Genomic DNA, 19,282 nt, shown 5'->3' with positions numbered 1-19,282 from the left:
TACACTTGCATGCAGATGAAGAGCTATTAGTTCCTAAGGATGAGCTTCAAGACGTGGATCAGCCACAGGACGAGGTTCATGGAGTGGAAGAGACCACTCATGCAGCGCCAACCATCAGAGGGCGAAAGCGCTTGACAGAAGCTGAGCGATTGGCTCAAGATGCAGAGAAAGTTGTAGGACCACCTACAGCCCAACGCAGGCAGAGACAGTCACCTGATCGGTACACTAGATACATGGCTCTTATGAGCAAGTGTGTTGTGACTGAGCCATCCTCTTTCGAGGAAGCTGTGGAGGATCCCGCATGGGTAGACGCCATGGTGGAAGAGTATGATTCTATTGTCAGAAACAGTGCATGGGAGATTGTTCCTAGACCAGAAGGGAAATCAGTGGTGGGTTCGAGATGGATCTACAAGGTCAAGCAGGCAGCTGACGGGAGTGTGGAGAAGTACAAGGCAAGATTTGTTGCCCGAGGCTTTTCACAGATTGAGGGGATCGATTATGAGGAGACCTTTGCACCTGTCGCAAGGTATTCTTCCATACGGACGATTCTTGCTCTCTCAGCGCAGATGGGATGGCACATTCATCAGATGGATGTGAAGACTGCGTTCCTCAACAGAGTCATTGAGGAGGAGGTGTACATTGAGCAACCTGAAGGCTTTGAAGTCTTCAGTAGCGAGTCGCATGTGTGCAGGCTCAAGAGAGCGTTGTATGGGTTGAAGCAAGCACCACGTGCTTGGTACACACGGATAGACAACTATTTCACAGGACTTGGATTCTCCAAGAGCGAGGCGGATCCGAACCTATACCAGATTGTGGTGGAGGGTAAGTTGCTTATCATTGTACTGTATGTTGATGATTTGATTCTAACGGGTGATGAGCTGTTGATACTGTCATGCAAGAAGGATCTTGCTACAGAGTTTGAGATGAAGGACTTGGGCCTCCTTCACTATTTCCTAGGATTGGAAATATGGCAGCGCAGTGGTGGACTGTTTGTTTCTCAGGGCAAGTATGCTCGGGAGATACTGGAGAAGTTCAACATGCATGACTGCAAGCCTGTTGATACTCCTCTTCCTAGAGGTTGGAGGAAGGAGGATGCCACTTCGGGAGAAGAAGTGGATGCCATTGTTTATCGACAGTTGGTGGGGTCGCTGATGTATTTGGTCAATACACGACTTGATATATGCTATGCAGTTAACCAACTTTCACAAGCTATGGTTAAGCCTACCAATCTCTTCTGGAAGGCGGGCAAGCATGTATTGCGCTACTTGAGAGGCACATCGGGATATGGTTTGTGGTATAGACAGGAGGATGAGGTGAAGCTATGTGGCTTCACGGATGCAGATTGGGCAGGGAGCCCAACAGACAGAAAGAGCACATCAGGAGGGGTCTTCAGTATTGGATCGATAGCAGTTTCTTGGTACAACAGGAAACAGAGATCCGTGGCACTCAGTTCAGCGGAGGCCGAGTATATGGCAGCAAGTTTGGCTGCATGCGAGGCTATATGGATGAGGAAGATCCTGGTTGGTTTGTTGGGTTCTCATTTGGATCCTATTGTGATTTACTGTGATAACCAGAGTTGCATTAAACTCTCAGCTAATCCTGTATTTCATGATAGATTTAAACATATTGACATCAGGTACCATCATATCAGAGATTGTGTGCAGCGGAGGATCATGTTACTTTCGTACATTCCAACGGAGGATCAGGATGCTGATATTCTGACGAAGGCTCTCACCAGGAGCAAATTCGAGTACCACCGAGGTAGGATAGGGGTTGCTGATAATCCATATCTTGTCGAGAGGGAGTGTTGAGATTGCAACAAGATGATGGAGCTTAGTGAAAAGAGTCGCCTTCACTAAGTGGGCCCGCAGGCTATTTTTGGCGCAAGTCTATTTTTAGACATATGGATCATGTCTATGGATTGCAGGTTGCTGTTTATGGATGATTGGTCAAGTTGGGAAAAATAGATGGACTTCTATTTTTTATGAAAGTGTGAGTGATCAAAGTCTATTTTTAGACTGGCTGTCAAAAATAGAAAAGTCAAATATTATTATCTCACAATAATATTTGGACTATAAACTTAATCTTATTCTCTTGGAGCACTTCAGTTTGAGCTACAGAGGTGGCACATGCAGTTGTCAGAAGGAAATACGCTTTTCTTATGAGTCAGTTGAGTTGTTGCATGCATGACTTCAGTTAGAACTCAATCAGTTGAGTTTGGTGGAGTTGATTGTGGAGTTGATGGAGTTGTGTTCAGTTTAGCTTTGTTAAACTGGTTGTATTTAGTCTAACTGGCAAATAGACTAGAGATGAGTTGTGTGAATTAGTTATTAATTAATTCACAAGTTATTAACTCATAATACAACTAATGAATACATCAGTTAACTCAGTTGCATGTCAGTGCATGTTCAGTTCAACAGGGACAGGTGGTAGAGAATCAGATTGCTATCAGTTGTGACTATAGTTGTGCACCAGATCTTGCACAATCAAGGGATTGAGTATGCCAATGAGTTTGCTCACGTATTTGCCCACATTATAGCTTGTGCTCACGTCCAACAAAGAGTGAGTGACTATTTTGCAGGTGAAAAACGAGTTTGGTGAGCCATTATCATCAGTTCTTGAGCAGGTATTGAGCAGTGGAGGCAAGCAAGCAGTGGAAGAGATTTGGAGATCAGATTTGAGCTGTATTGTGTGTAACAGAGGTGGAGATACTTGTGAGAAGTATTATGCTGTGTAATGTTACATGACTCAATCATTAATATACAGATAGTTGGGGTTTTTAGCGAGATGCTTTCCCCGGGTTACATACTGCGTTAATGTGTGAATGCTCTTGATGTTTTATTGTTATTGATGCTGCTATATTGATGATCAACGTAGAGGAGCTTATGTATTGTGTATGTTTTCCTCAATAGTACATGATCAGGATAATCTCCATTGAATATGTGTTAAATTATTCAAAATTTCTACAATTTTTTCGAGAGAATAGTTCTCTCGAATATTCTAAGTTATCCCTGTCCAGATTACTTCTTGAGGGGTTTGCTTGTCTTTAAATATTCTACTATTTCTTTCTTTCCAAATAGCCCACACTAGGAAGCCTAAAGCTAATTCCCATGCTCGATTTAAATCTGGGCTCGAAAAAATACCTTTGCACCATAGAAGTACGAACTCCTTGATGCTCTATGGATCCCTGTCCATGCGGCCAAACAAATCCCCTACCTGATGCCATTTTTGGACGACAAAAAGACAAATGTTTAACAAATGTTCTAGGTTCTCATTGTACTGCATAGGAAGCAAAATGAAGGACCCTAGAATCCTCTCTTTTGTAGTTGATCCCAAGTAGTTATTCACCGTCGATAGGGATGCCTTTTTAATATTACATAAAACGATTTTATTAAAACAATTATTTATAAATTTTTAATATGTTATTAATTTGAAATCCAATTAATTTTTTAAATAAATTTAAAATGCAAAATATGCAGAAGGAAGAGAGGACAAGTTCCGTGGCTTTGGCAGGTAATATTAAAGATATAGAGTTTAGCTATTTTTAAGATTGCATGATCAATTGGGTAATAGTTATTTTGATAAAAACCCCCAGCACAGAACACATCCCCGCAACAAAAGCTATTCCCATACTATATAATATGTCCCCGTTAACATATAAATAAAGGGAGAGCACAGGGTATGAACTCATTCATTCTATAGTTTCAATCGGGTAGTGAACAGGGTTTGAACTCATCCGTCTATCTGCATTCAATCGGCCGCCCATTGAACAGGGTTTGAACTTATCAGTCTATCTGCATTCAATCCAGTGAGAAATTTCTCTCGCTTAGTTAGGGTTTTGCTTCGTGAATAGCGATGGTCTCTCAATCGCCATAGTTCAATTTCTATTTCTATTTGTGGCATCTACGGTCTGTCTATGCGCTGGGATCCCTTGACCTCGATACATTCACAGTACATATAAAATTTAGGTTTGGACTGAAAACCCTATATTGACTGCAGTGAAACAATCTTGCGGTCTCAGTACTGGTTTGGAACCCTAGAGGTTTCTAGACGCGAAACCAATTTCCATTCGATTGGAAACCCAACGCCAGCAACAACCTGCACCAAGGAAATAACTAAAGAAAGCAAGGAACGAACTGGGAGAAAATGATAGATACGGTGAATTGCCCAGACTGCAATAAGCAGACGGAAGTGGTATTCGATCACTCTGCGGGGGACACAGTGTGTGTGGAGTGCGGATTGGTGTTGGAGGCGCATTCAATAGATGAGACGTCGGAGTGGAGGACCTTCGCAAACGAGACGGGGGACAATGATCCCGTCCGTGTCGGCGGTCCATCAAATCCTCTTCTAACCGATGGCGGCCTCTCTACAGTCATATCGAAGCCCAACGGAGCGTCGGGGGACTTTCTCTCATCATCTCTGGGGCGCTGGCAGAATCGCGGCTCCAATCCCGACCGCTCGCTCATCATGGCCTTCAAGACAATTGGCACCATGTCGGATCGGTGAGTTTGCAACCCTCTTTTCTTCTTTTTGCAATCTTAGGGACTGAATTCACATTAATTTCTGCGGGAGTTGAACTTGTGACCGCTGTTTGATCATGCATGCTCAGATCTATCTTAAACCTAGATGCTTATTGCCGGTTAGAAATCGTCATTTATTTTTCTTTTTTCGAAAATGATCTCCCCTTAGTTTATAATTTAATCAAACATCGTTCCAGCGCCAGGATAGGAGTGTTAGTGGTTGTATTTCAGCTACCAATAAACCATTGTCTGAGCTTAATCAACAACTAAGCAATTGTATTAGTAATCTAATCTATTTGTCCCGTTTAGGTGGTGTAATTTTGAGCTATTAATTCTTTATTTCTTTGAATCTTTGCGTTTTTTAGTCTCTGTTATTAAGTTCTCTATCCATTCGAATTTTTGGGTCTTTTAGTTTCTGTCATTAAGTTCTTTATTCATTGGAGTTTTTTGGTTTATGAATCTCTGATATTAAGTTAGGAGTCAAAATTTTCTCTTCCTATGCTTCTCTATCTGGATTTTCTCTAGGTAAGCATGTCATACAGATTCACTTGGAGGAAGGTAAAAAATGCAGAAAATTTATTAGCATCTTATTAAACATTTCATGTTTGACTGCCGTTCTGGTTGTATTCATATTCAGGTTGGGTTTCCGGACCATCTTTGCCAATATGATTATTCACTAGCATGCCTCATGGTGGCTTCATGTTGCAAATTCAGTCTTCTGGGTATTATAATATATCATGAAGGACCCATGCATAAACAGTGATAGCAAATCTGTAAATTTCAGCCTATCCGAATTTTATGTTTTCTAATTACAAGATAGGATAATTTTAGCATTGTCATCGAATTACAGAAAAAATTTGATCAATGGAACCAAAGGTCAGATCCAGCAACGTCAAACTGTGAGAGTGCCAAAGCAACTCCTAGAATGTAAAAGGTCAAGTTTAAGTAAAATGAGCTAAACAACTGAATGAGAGGCATCCTTATAAACATGTAATATAAGGATACCATGATAAATTACCACACATTATCATGAGTAGGTGCAGAATATGAAAACAGAGGTGTAAGTGGAGGAGGAACATGATGAAGATGTCCCTGCTGTACCATACAACCATAGAGGAGGAGCCAATACACTGCCTGATGATGTCCTTGAGTGAGATTCTAGGATTGAGGGGACTTGACTGTGTAGCCTAAGGGGAGTTGCTAACAATCTGCTGAGATGCTCCTAACACTTGAGGTCTCTGGAAATAATTTGGTTATGATAGATCACCTACCCGTAAGGGGGGGGGAGCAACTGAACTGTGCATAGAGCAAGAGCTCCTTGAAAGCCTCATGGGGCAGGTTTGCTACCCAAAGATTGAGATGTGCATGCCTTCATTGATCTGCTGTTGAATGTGTCCTGGGTGTCTGTTTGTTGCTTGTTGCCATCAGCAGACAGGATAGAAGGGATAGCCTCATGGCGGCAGGTTTGCTACCCAAAGACTGAGATGTGCATGCCTTCATTGATCTGCTGTTGAATGCGTCCTGGTTATCTGTTTGTTGCTTGTTGCCATCAGCAGACAGGATAGAAGGGATGAAGGGAGTCCTGACAGGTTTGTCCTGGGAGGTCCCTGTAAGGTCACTCTCCTGTGCCCTAATAGGCTAATGTCTCCCTTGTAAAAAGAGCCAGACATTTCTTGTCAGGATAGATGAAGGTGGTAGAGAGGGAGCCCCCAGAGTCCTGGTAGATGCAATGAAACCTCCTCTTGATGTCATGATAAATGGAATACCTAAAGATGAGGTGCCTAGATGTTCATATCATTTGTTTAGACTGTACAAGGGCCACTTGATTGGCTACCATGGTCCATCATTGTTGGTGCAGATTCCCTGTCTCTTTCAGTGGAAGATTTAGGTCAATGTTAGTTTTGCTAGCTTCTCACGATCCTGTATGGTATTCTTCATGAAATTCACATCTGCCATTGCAGTCAACTGGTATCCTCTATATATGAGTTCCCATGGAAAGGAAATTCTCACTTGAGATCTCTAGATTCTTGTTGCTAGTAAATACTTCCTACAAATGCAGGTAAGCACTCCTCAACTTTCCACTAATATTGGTTTTGTCTTTGATGGTTCTCCTTTGCTCACAAGTGTCTCTGGGATCCCTTGGGGAAAAACATAATGATCACTCCTCATAGCAGGTGATCCCTTTCTTTCTCTGAGGCTTCCTTTTTTGTATACATGTTGCAATTTTATCACAAACTCAAGTCGAATTATGGCCAACACTACCTTCCAACATGGTTATAGTGGTCATGCAACATTTCTCCATTAAATCATGAACACTTCCCTTCATAATGATTTCCCTTCTATGGAAGTTTTGATATGATCTGAGCATATAGATTGTTTTGAAATACCAAGCCCATATATTTATAATCATCGTTACCAGGTGGCATGATATGTTTCAATTTACCATTGCGTAAACTCTTCTTCTCCTTTCAAATCATGTCTGGCCTGGCTCTCATTCTCCCTGCAAGCATGTCTATTTGTCACCTCGTCCCAGCTGCCCTCAATGGTTGTTTCTAGACTGTGGCTTGTAGCACCCATTTTTCTTGGCATTAAGGTAAAGGGTAGGTTTATCATGTCTCCAAAATTTTGTTTGTAATGGGCTGGACCCCAAATTACTCAATGTGATGAATCCGGAAGAATTAAATCTAACCAACAGTTCTTTAGTTTCTTCCCCCAAATTTGTTTTTAACCTTGGACATGGTTTCTAAATTCTGTGAAGCTGTTAATTGGGTTGATTTAACTGATAGTTGAATAGCATGTACTGCCTCAAAATGCTGAAAATTTGGGATTCTGGAAAAGCTAAAAATTTTGAAGTATAATAACAATGAGTGTGAGTGTGCATGTTTTGAAAGCATTTTCTTTGGTTGATCCCTCTCTCGTTCATTTTTTGGTAGTTGTTTCCAACGTTGATGGCATTATTTGGAATATTGTAATAGTGCGTTTTTAATCTGATTTACTATTAGATAGTCTTAAGAATAGGTTATATATCTGATGATGATGTTTGGGATGTGCAGATTGGGTCTGGTTGCAACCATCAAGGTACGTATCTACATTCTTTCCTTCTGATCATTTTATTTGATAAGTAAATAGTGCCACAAAAATGCAACTGTACTGGTGTATAATATTTGAATCAGGTATGCCCTATTATTAGTTGATTATTGTTCGTTTTCTATTAGCATAAATGAAAATTTACACAGCTTTTCCTTTGGCACTATGGAAGCATCAATTGATATTTTCAATAGTGGTCTTTGATTTTGACTTTTTTCTTGCTAGATTATCTGTGGCTAGAGGAAGCACTATTTGTTCTATTGAAATGCCTAATATGTGACAGAGTAATAAGGATTGATTTTGTAGCCAAAATAGAATCATGACTAACACGGCTTGATGTTTTTCTTCCTTATCCTGAAGAGACTTTTAGCCAATTACCTTCATGCAACTTTGTTGCTCATAAGAACTCTAGGTGTTAATTAGACAAAATTCATTTGCCTGGCAGTATGGAAAAAGTGATTGATTTTTGTATTCAAAAGATAACCATGGCTAATTTGGTAGATGTTTTGATCTTTCATTTTGTTTTAAATTGAATTGTATCCATAAGAAATCTTGGTTAATGAGGCTGCATTTTTCTTGAAGTTGCCTTGAGGCGAATTCATTTGATTTGGATTTGAAAAAAGAGGAACCAAAGCTTCAAGCAGGAAATTTGCCAACTGGAAACCATTTTTAGGTTTAATTGATAGAATGTTCTTGTACAAGCATCGCAGAATAAAATTTAAACTACTAAGCATCTGAGTTTATCCCAAACCCATGTGACATTTATCCCTGGTCTTGTACCTTTGGTGCAATTATGCTTAAAATCAGGCCTGGTCTTGTGCCTTTGGTGCAATTATGGTTACAATCAGGCCTGGTCTTGTACCTTTGGTGCAATTATGTTTAAAATCAGGCCTGGTTTTGTACCTTTGGTGCAATTAATGCTTAAAATCAGGCCTGGTCTTGTACCTTTGGTGCAATTATTCACCTCCTGATATTTAGAATGCAAGTGGGTATCTCCTTTTCAAAACTGCACATTGTTCCCCCAAATTGGTAATTTTGGTGATTCTTATTATGCCTTATTTCCTTCTGGTGTAATTATAAAACAGTATATTGATTGAATGTGAATCCTGTTGTGAAATACAGGCCAAGTGACCACATTTGGTATTGAATTTTTATCGGATCTCAAGGAATTTTTATAGTTGTGCATGCGTATATATCTGAGAAATGGGTAAGCTACCCCCTGTCAAACTTGGGTAAGCCAGTTAGAAACTCGGGCTTCAAGGTAAATAGTGAGTGGAATAGAAACGAAACTCACATATGATCAATATGCAGTAACTGAATTTGAAAAATATAGTGGTCCAATTGATACTAGCTTTGTTAGTTACTGAACTGAGTCTAGGGTAAAACATTAAGAAATGTAAGAGGTGACAAACTTGTATTCTTTGAATTGTATTGAAGGAATGTACTCTGCCACAAAAATTGAGGGATGCATTAAAACAGAAGAATTAGTGCCCAAAGTTAGGTTGGGGAATGATGAATCAGTGTTTGATGGTGTTGATATAATTATAAGGAGTTGGTAAATATAAAAATTTACTGGGATTCATGGGGGAATTTGCACAGTCGATGCGTGAAGATTTTTTGTTTGATGGTAGGATTTCGGTGCAACCAAGCATAGCATGAGGTGAATATGTTTAATAATAAAGACTGACAATTGGAGATGGAGGAATGTGGAGTCCTTCTACATTTATGTAGTATGTAATAATAATCTTTATTATATGGTTCGAGTTTAGACACATTTGCTGGCATTGCCTTTTGCCTAAACAAATGATGGGGGGAAGGACCTTGTAGCCATTGGTTGAGGAGGTGTTAGTCCATCTAAAAAACGCATTCTTTTTTCAAGCATAAGTTTTGGGGGTGGCTTTTGGTCTTACGAACTGCTGGCTATCAAGAGTAGGCTTCATAAATTAGGTGCGATAAATGCTAATTTTGTTTCCTGTAGCAATGAGGAAATGGTTGTGAATTGTGATTGTGAGACTGCAGAATTGTTTTGGATGTGGTTTTAGGTTGAATTTCACTTCTTCAGTGCATTGGGTGACATTTTGATGGTTCTAGGATAGATATAAATCATTGTGGCATTCAGTATGATTGATAGCTATTGGCTTTCTGTTGAAGCATTAGAGGAGCCCTGTTCTTTTAGCCCAGGTTTGACGAGTTTTAAGAAGGGTTTGGCTTCTTTTTGTTGCAAAGGGAGTCAAAGTCATTGTGTGTTTTATATGGTCAGGAGGAAATGGTTGGGAATTGTAATTGTGACGCTGCAGAATTGTTTTGGATCTGGTTTTAGGTTGAATTTCACTTATTCAGTACTTTGGGTGAGAGCTGGATGTTTTATGATAGATATAAATCCTTGTGGCATTCAGTATGGTTGTTTGTTATTGGCTTTCTGTTGAAGCATTAGAGGAGCCCCCTTCTTTTAGCCCAGGTTTGACGAGTTTTAAGAAGGGTTTGGCTTCTTGTTGTCTGAAAGAGAGTCAAAGTCATTGCTTTTCATGGTGATGGGTGACATAGTTAGTGGTTTTGACACACCACTGTACCTCTAGGGAGTTAATTCCCTTATGTCCGACTGGTGTATTTATTATCTCTTTTGTATCATCCATAAAATCATGGTCTTCATGATATATGCCCTTCAAATATTCCAGTAGGTTTGTAATATATGGTTGTGCCATCCTAGGAGGTTTTGAATGCAGTTGGTATAAATTTTAAGACAACAGAAATTATGGACTGCAAGGTATAAATTCATGCAGACTCTGTAATGGCTTGTCTTTCTCTGCAGCTTCAGAGCAGAGCATCATTTTAAGTAGTGATACCAACAGTCTCTCCACACCCATTTGTTCGATAGAACTTTGCAATTTGAAGGTTTTTCTGAGTTAAAAAGGGGCCTGCTTACTGGAATTTATGGGATTGTTACCCACTATTTTGGAGTGTTTTTTTCATAGATGGTTCCACCCGCAATCAGGTTTCTTCAATGTCTTCAAAGATGGTTGTCCCTCCTGCAATTGTCACATTTTTTTTCTTATTCCTTTGAAAATTAGTTCACCCAATAGAGAGCATCTTGAGCGATATAGAAAACACTGTAATTGGTTATGCAGAATCAAACAGAAACCAATCCTACTTCCTGATTTTCTACATCTTTGATATTGCAAAATGTCTTTGATACTTTTGTGTGATGTCTTACTGAGTTTCTTGTACGTGGGGATAAATTCTCGGAATGATGTTTCAGTGAAATTTTCGTACTAAAATACAGTGAGGAAAGCAGGTTAAACAGTTTTGCTCCATATATGGAAGTATTAGAATTTAGCATTGCTTGATTATATGCTGCCTAATTATGAGAAATAAAGAGATAATGCTCCACTTATTCATTCTCTAGTAGAAAGAAGCTCCACAACTAAGTTTTTACTTCTCCAAAAGAACCGTGCAAGTAAAGTCTTCCATGGTTCTGAGAACTACCTTTTATGTCACAAATATTTGATAAATCTACTTTTTTGGTACCTGGGAAAAGGTAATTAGATGGAATAAAGACACGTAAGCTATATGACTATGAAATGCAAGGATTGTTGAGCATGTAGACTTGAGTCATTAGCATAATTACTACACGTGATATTTTCACCCTTTCATCTACTGGATTTTGATTTGCTGTTGAATATCAAGTTCTGAAATTGTTGTAGACTTAGGAAATAGTAGACTTGAAATATTTACAACATACTGTAAACTGATAAAATACTAGAAGTTTAATATTCAATCCATCGACAGGTGGTTGTTTTCTAAGATGTTTTATTATGCTGTCTGTTTTATCTTCTCTTCCTTTATTGCTATGATTTTATGAGATTTTTGTTCTGTATGCAATTGGCTATTTTAATATTGATATTTCTTGGGTTTTTTCATATGGCTATATGAATGCTACAATTTTTGTTTTTAATTGCTTTTTGCCCACAAATACTGCTTATATTCTAAAATTACTAAGGTGCAAAACACAGAAAAGAGAGGTTGGCTAGACTAAAAATCAAAAGAAAATAAAAAAGAAAAGTAACTAAACTCTACAAGGTATTCATGCTGCATTAGACACCGAACTTGATTATCTGACTTTATTACTTTATTATGTATGCCACTATCAAAGATATAGGACATTGATAAACTAGAGGTGGTGGTTGTAAACTTTTCTATTTAGGTGCTTATGAGTTTGTTTTATCGTGAAGGACCGGGCAAATGAAATTTATAAGAAGGTTGAAGATTCAAAATCAATTAGGGGCAGAAATCAAGATGCAATCTTGGCTGCTTGCCTCTATATTGCATGCAGACAAGAGGATAAGCCTCGTACAGTGAAAGGTATCCTTTTTCTGGGGGAACAATAATCTCGTGGAGATTTCGACTAGTTCTTGATTGTGTAATTGACTACTTTGTTTTCATCCACATCACAGAGATTTGCTCAGTTGCAAATGGAGCTTCGAAAAAGGAAGTTGGTCGAGCAAAGGAGTTCATTGTGAAACAGCTAGAAGAGGAAATGGGCAAATCCATGGAAATGGGAACCATCCATGCAGGGGATTTCCTGGTATGTGAATTTATTTCCTTTCTGTGTAAACCATATCTTTTCAGCCTCGAGGACAATTATGGTTTTTGATTTGTTAATTGCAAACAATCATGGAGCAGACAAGGCCATGGTTTTTGATGTTTTCATATTTTTTTGCCACAGAGGCGCTTTTGTTCACATCTTGGTATGGGCCACCAGGCTGTTAAAGCAGCCACTGAAGCCGTCAAGAAATCAGAGGAGCTTGACATAAGGTAATTCTAGATCTAGGTTGGTGATTCTTAGGCATTTGCATTTATTCTTTGTGGGTATATGCTTAGCCATGTATCTATAACACATGCGCTCTCTATATTTGTATGGTCATGTATACATAATGTATGTGCCTTCTATGTTCATGAGACATTGCTTTATAAAATCTCCAGCTGTATTTAACTTTGCTGAGCACTTGAGATAATTGTAGGTTTTAGGTTTGAGACTCTTCAGGCATTTGCATTAAATCTGTAGGTTTTAATGTAGGTCGTGTCTATAGCACACATGCACCTCTCTGTTTCTGTACGCCTACCTACATGCTAAGTTGCCATGAAGTTTGAAAAAAATGTCTATGCAAAACAATGATAAGATTAATCCATCTTAAAGAACTAAATCACATTTAAATGCCGAAGTTTGAATTTAATTGAATTAAATTGCTGAATTTAGTAAAATAATGAATTTAAATGAATTTTCACTTGAATGGAGATCTTTCCAAGTATTGAAGAGCACATGATTTGTCATGGAAGTCCATTAGCCCTAGTTTCATTCTTACATACAAGAATTATAAGAGTTGGTGGAACAAAATGGGGCTGATGTGTTCCAACACTTGTTATAGGTGGAATCTATTTTGTAAAATTCATGTAGGAATCACACCTTGCTTCATCCACATGAAACTACCTGAACGGGCATTGAATAGACAAATCAACAGGCATTGAATAGGCAATCAAAATATCCTGGTAGACAGTCCTGATGTTCAAGGAGGTTCCAGACATTTCTTTGGATTGCCCTAGAATCGTGCGTTGCTCTGCTCCTCTGTGTTCTGCTCTTCTGCACCACTGTCTGTTTATATATTGTTTATTTACTGCCAATTGACTTATTACCCAATTTTTTAATGAAAGGAATTCACCAACTACAAACTTTCTGTTAAACATAAAGAATAGAAACAAACTAAACAATACAAATCTATTAGTCAGCATGTTCAACTTATCATTGACTTAAGGTGTCCCATATATCGATTGGATTTCTATGATCAAAGATTAATACCGAAATTTGTAGGCTCACTGTATCAGGTGACATCGTTCCTAACTTGTGATGGTTGGTATAATGGAATGCCTAACTCCGAGGAGATTCATTTACAGCCAAAGATTGATGTGGTCTAGAAACAGGTTATCTTATGCATGTGTTGAATCTTGCTAGAAATGTTTCCCAGTCGGAAATGGCCAGGCATCTGGTTGACATGCACTGCTAGAAATGTTTTCGGAAATGGTCAGGCATCTTGTTGACATGCATAAGTACTGTTGTAAGTTTATTGACTTGAAAATGTATAGGAGCTTAAACCGTTGATGTGGCTGGTGCAGGTCAGCATATTGCTGATTCCATATATATGAATTTTGATCATTTTTTTTTCTCTTTTTATTATTCTCCTGTGAAGTAAGACAATGCTTCATTCTGAAATTTTGAATGCAGAAAAATAAGACAATGCTTCATTCAGAAATTTTGAATGCAGAAAAATTGTTTCACACTTGTTGATCACAGGGTTCACATTCATGTGAACATTTCTTTTAACACCTCTGTGTGAGGATTAAATGGTATTTATTTATCTTTGGAGCTGACGCTTTGTTTTATTCAGGGTAGCATTTATTTTGCGCTTGTATAATGGGAATTTGGTTGTTGTGCAGGAGGAGCCCTATATCAATTGCAGCAGCGGCAATCTACATGATATCACAGCTTTCAGAGGAAAAGAAGCTTCTCAGAGGTGCGTCTAAATATATGAGCTATAATTGTTTTATATATGAGAATACTTTCATTGTAGAGTTCTTTTGTCTCCTTTGAAAATAATTCGCATGCTTATATGGAATAATTTCAGATATTTCACGAGCTACAGGAGTGGCAGAGGGTACAATCAGGAACTCCTATAAGGATTTGCATCCTCATGCAGCAAGGCTGATACCTGATTGGTTTGCAAAGGAAGAAGATTTGAAAAGTTTATGCGCCCCTTAATGATCTAAAATATGCTAAATGACAAATTCGACAATTAAGTGGCCATTACTTACGTGTAGTGCCAGTGGGGGTTATGGTGCAGTAGGAAAAGGACGGTCACTCTTTATTAGAATTTGGACATGATTGGAGTGCATGGTTGCCCATTTGAATCAGAGATGGCAGTTAATAATATATCAAACTGCATTTGCAGTTTGCACTTTAGTTGTATAATCCTGGCAAAAATTCTGCAAATTCTTAAACCCTGGGATGCATTCGTATAGAATGGGGTTTTCTCAAGTTTGTGAAGGCACAATGAGCCAAAAGTTAAATCTGTACATGTGAATTGAATGCCTGAACAGTCAGAAAATTATTAGCATGCCCTCCTGGATAAAACTGGCATGTAGTAGTTGTTGTTATGGAACTCCAATTTTCCGTGCAAGTATGCCGACTGTCTGTTGATGAGTTGAATAGATGATGTCATCCTGGCTTCTTACGGTGAATATTTTTTGTATATGATTTTGTGCTCCATAATTTAGGGAGCTGGCATTTGTTTTTCACAAAAGCAAAATAACCCTTTAGAAGGGCATCGGGGTTTTTAAGCATTTGGTTAGAGATTATGCAAGTGTTAGCAGTATAGTTTGATTAAATAATTTTTTTCTGAATCCGCTTTTTGTCATTTATATCGAAGCGTACATGCAGAGTGTAGTTGATTTCTTTAGATTGTCGCCACATTATGCATTTGCATTGCACTTGCTCTTTCGATTACTTGACTTTTTGGCCGCTGTAGAGTTTGCCTCTTTCATGGTTAGTGTAGTTTGTTGACATTGGTTAACTCTTTCTTTAAAATTGTGAGAGAGACTTTCGTTGTTGGATTGCTGGCACGTTTCATGCTGTTATGCTTTAGAATTATGTTCCACTTTATAGTTGTGTGATGCCTGTTAGTCTTGAGACACTTTGTCACTTGCCAATTCTGCCGGGGGTAGCCCTAGGACATGTTTTGAATGCAGCTCGTCAAGGACACTTTTTAGTTTAAAGATGCACCCGAAATGTGGAGTCGAGTGATATGTCCCGATTAATGTGCATGATGCTGGGTCTCGTAAGTATTGATGATGACTGGCTTTTCCGTGTTCATGTTTCTCATTCAGCCCCAGTCCCTTATACAAAGCGGAATGCACTCTTTTCTCGTTTTTATGATTTCTATCTTTTCAACTTCATGAACCGAACGTTGTAGTTTTTATGACTTGATTCAAAGCCTCGAGTATATATCTGAGAACTGATTATTCTCTTCATAATGAATTCATCTCTCTTATTTTGCAATAGTGAATCTGCCTGGTAATTCTCAGGGATTAATGCATGTTTGAATAATTATCTGGTTTACATAAGAACCTTCGTGGTTAGTGTTGACTGGTAACTCTCTCAGTGAGCGATGATAACATAAAGAACCTTAGTGGTTAGTGTTGGAGCTTAAATATTATTACATGGGAGTTGTACTTCTGGTACTTTTTTTATCCTTTATGGTTTTCTGAAGAGAGCTTCTATTGAAGGATTCATTGAAAATGCTCTTGCTTATCAAAGATTAAAGAAGGGGTACACCAAAATGAAAGTGTTCCCGGCCTTCACAGCTATTCCTCTCGGCGTTGGCCTTTTCCCCTTGCACTTGGTGGTTGCCATTTGGCATGCATGGAATGTTTATCTCGTGATAGACCACATTAATTGGATGCATGCACCCACAAGTGGTCATGGACCAACCTATATCGCCTTTTTGTCTTGGACAAGACATCTTCAACTCGTTCAAGATTTTGCCTTGTTATCACGTGAATAATGTTGGGATTTGCTGCTTTATCTCATATGAAAAGTGAGATATTCTCTGGATTTACTTGCATTGCTTCCTCATTAAGGGTGCACATAATTTGCTATTTCAAGGTATCACAGTAAGTCGCTGTCTTGCATTGCCTCGTTAAGGGTAGACATAATTTGGTATTTCACGGTATCACAGTAAGTCGCTGTATTGGAGTTATGCTTTAATATTTAGTCTAAGATTATATAACTGTTGAGTAGTTATATTCCAGATCATATAAAATACGGAATAAGATATCTATATATGCCTTCATTCTGTGATTTTTTTTCCTTGTAATGATTTGAAAATATGCTCCCGTGTTTCCTGTTACTATAATTTCATGTCACTAAAAGGGTATGTAATATCTCTCCCAAGTTGGGATTTTAACATATGCTTTCTTATTTTATGTTTCTTCCATCATAATTTCTTTGTGATGGCAGAGATAATTTCTTTGTGATGGCAGAGATGGGAGACTGCTTTGTCTATGGAATATTTCTATTTGACAAATTTACCCAAAAAGATCACTTCTGACTTGAGAGTGTCAAGAGAATTGAATCTGTGGGCTCTCAACAACAAAAGTGTTTTAACGATGGGACTTGGCCAATTGAGCCAACCCTTGGGCTAGTTTACTTTTATATCGTTTTCTTTGAAAGTGCATGATTTGTAACAAGAAATTTACTCTTTTCATTGAGAGGATTGAAAACAACATTGAGAAAATAACTACCATTTTTACATCCATTCCATCAACCCCCGCCACAACAAATGGAAAAAAGATTAACACTCCTACATCCATTCCATCAAGCAAGCATAACCAAGCATAGTGTTGTTTAGTTGCTTGTTTATGGTTTATTTTAGAATGCGTGGGATAGTGTTGTTTAGTTGCCTACATGGTTGTTTATGGTTTATTTTAGAATGTGTGGGATGAGGGAAGAGGATGTAGTTGTGGTGGTATTGGATTCCTACATTCATTCCATCAACCAAGCATAACCAAGCATAGTGTTGTTTAGTTGCTTGTTTATGGTTTATTTTAGAATGAGTGAGATAGTGTTGTTTAGTTGCCTACATGGTTGTTTATGGTTTATTTTAGAATCATAACCAAGCATAGTGTTGTTTAGTTGCTTGTTTATGGTTTATTTTAGAATGCATGAGATAGTGTCGTTTAGTTGCTTACATGGTTGTTTATGGTTTATTTTAGAATGTGTGGGATGAGGGAAAAGGATGTAGTTATGGTGGTATTTGATGAGGCACATGAACTTTAAAATGCACTGGAACTTTGGATCTTGGGTGGAGAGTTGGACCTTGGGGAGTAATGGTTATGCCTCGAAGCTTTGTTTGTTGATGAATGGCACTTTGAAGGATGAAATGTAGTGCTTGACATGTGTGAATCTACTGTCACTTGCTATTTGATGATTCTAGCTTATTGGAGTCTTTGTGGAATTGGTTTTTTAGTTTTCTTTTGATGTTTGGAAAGTTTAGTTTTGAAGCAACATGTGAGTATTTAATTGTTTATTTCAGATTTGATTTTTAGTTACCATTATCTTCATGGTTTGGAAGGATGGAATTGTTGAATTTAACATTTGTTGAATTTGCTAATGTTGTTCATTCATAGGGATTAGATGCATGGAAAAAAATTAATCCTAGACAACAAAAAAGATCGTAAAAACTAGGGCCACCATACTTCCATCATGACAGACATCATACTTCTATGGGCCCTACCAAATCTTCCATCATGACGGACACCATTGTCAATTAAAACAATCAACTTCCAGTGCTCGATATATCAAAAAACACAAGGTCTAGGGAGATGAAATTGTCGATAAAATATAGAGGGAAATTTCAGGTCCCATAGTGCTCATAATTTCCTTGAATTTCAACTTGGTATTAGCTACATAGAAAATAAAGTTCACATTTGGAATCTTAGACGTCTAAAAAGGTCTTAAAGCTCGGGGCCACTATACTTTAACATCAAAGTTCCAAATCTTCCAACATGATGGACACCATTGTCAATTAAAACAATATTTCAGTGCTTGATGTATCCAACCAACTCAAGGTCTAGTGAGATGAAATTGTTGATAAAATAAGGAGGGAAATTTGGGGTCACAAAGTGTATTCATAAAAAATGTCCCAAGGTTGGTCATAGGTAGTGGCATCAATTTGAAGGTTTCCTGAGATTTATATGAGGCCTCTAGCTAAATATCTTGAAACTACATCATGACGTGTGCTCTAATCTCCTCCTGCAGGTCACTGATGAAACATTCTTTTTAGCTCAAACACTGTTATAAAGTTTGCTACTATGCTTATTTGGCACAAATTGGTTAGCCCTCTAAATATTGAGTTTCTTATTGTAAATTGGTGCCAAACAATATACCCACCTTAGAATTTATTACTACTATTACAAGCATTTATGATATTAGAACAATACTGACATCGTCAGCTCCATTAGGTCATTAGTAATACCATGGAGGGAGAAGAGTGTTCCATCTAGGTAACCTAATTGATGGGGTCAGATCCTCGAACTTGTTCATATCTACTCAAGGAAAGTGGCACCATATTATGAACATGAAAGTGTGTGCAATTGCTATGGTTATCCGAAAAGGGTTGTTTATTGTGATTCTCTTCATGTGCATGATATCATCCACTTGGTAGATCTATGTGTTGATTCAACAAAATGTTTCCATTATGTGGTGTTCTCTGTTAGCAAATGGATAGATACATAGTAGAAATAATTATCCATATTTATTGGAGAAAAGATAGATTGCAACTACGATAGATGTAGAAAGAACTTGCATAGTACTAGAAATTGCGCAGAGCTATGATTAAAAATAAATTCACAAGATATCTTTTACATCTAGATCTTTATATAGTTTCTAGAGAAGAAGCTTCTTGGTAGGCAAAACCTTCTAGTAAGCCTTCTTACATTTATTGCTTTCACACTATGGATGAGCCTCATTTACTCAATATTGCTTTTATACATAGTAATACATAGTAACACAACTATCCACTTGGGGGATTAAGGAGCTTAGGACCCTAACATTCTTTCGCCCTTAAAAA

The 19,282-nt window shown here is 38.1% G+C and overlaps 1 protein-coding gene across 1 annotated transcript; it reads left to right on the top strand.

Moving 5' to 3' along the window:
* Window positions 1-3,650: 3,650 nt before the first annotated feature.
* Window positions 3,651-14,894, top strand: LOC149148447 (transcription initiation factor IIB). The gene is made up of 7 exons (XM_089439995.1): window positions 3,651-4,502; window positions 7,574-7,598; window positions 11,837-11,966; window positions 12,059-12,189; window positions 12,331-12,419; window positions 14,094-14,170; window positions 14,282-14,894. The coding sequence occupies exons 1-7, from the start codon at window positions 4,147-4,149 to the stop codon at window positions 14,413-14,415; spliced, it is 942 nt and encodes a 313-aa protein (XP_089296121.1). The 5' UTR covers window positions 3,651-4,146; the 3' UTR covers window positions 14,416-14,894.
* The last annotated feature ends 4,388 nt before the right edge of the window (window positions 14,895-19,282 follow it).

Source organism: Pinus tabuliformis, chromosome 9 (assembly GCF_031772625.1).
Source record: "Pinus tabuliformis cultivar Carrire ecotype Pingquan chromosome 9, CPIR1, whole genome shotgun sequence".
NCBI classification, from domain to species: domain Eukaryota; kingdom Viridiplantae; phylum Streptophyta; class Pinopsida; order Pinales; family Pinaceae; genus Pinus; species Pinus tabuliformis.
This window is presented reverse-complemented; position numbering and strand designations above follow the sequence as displayed.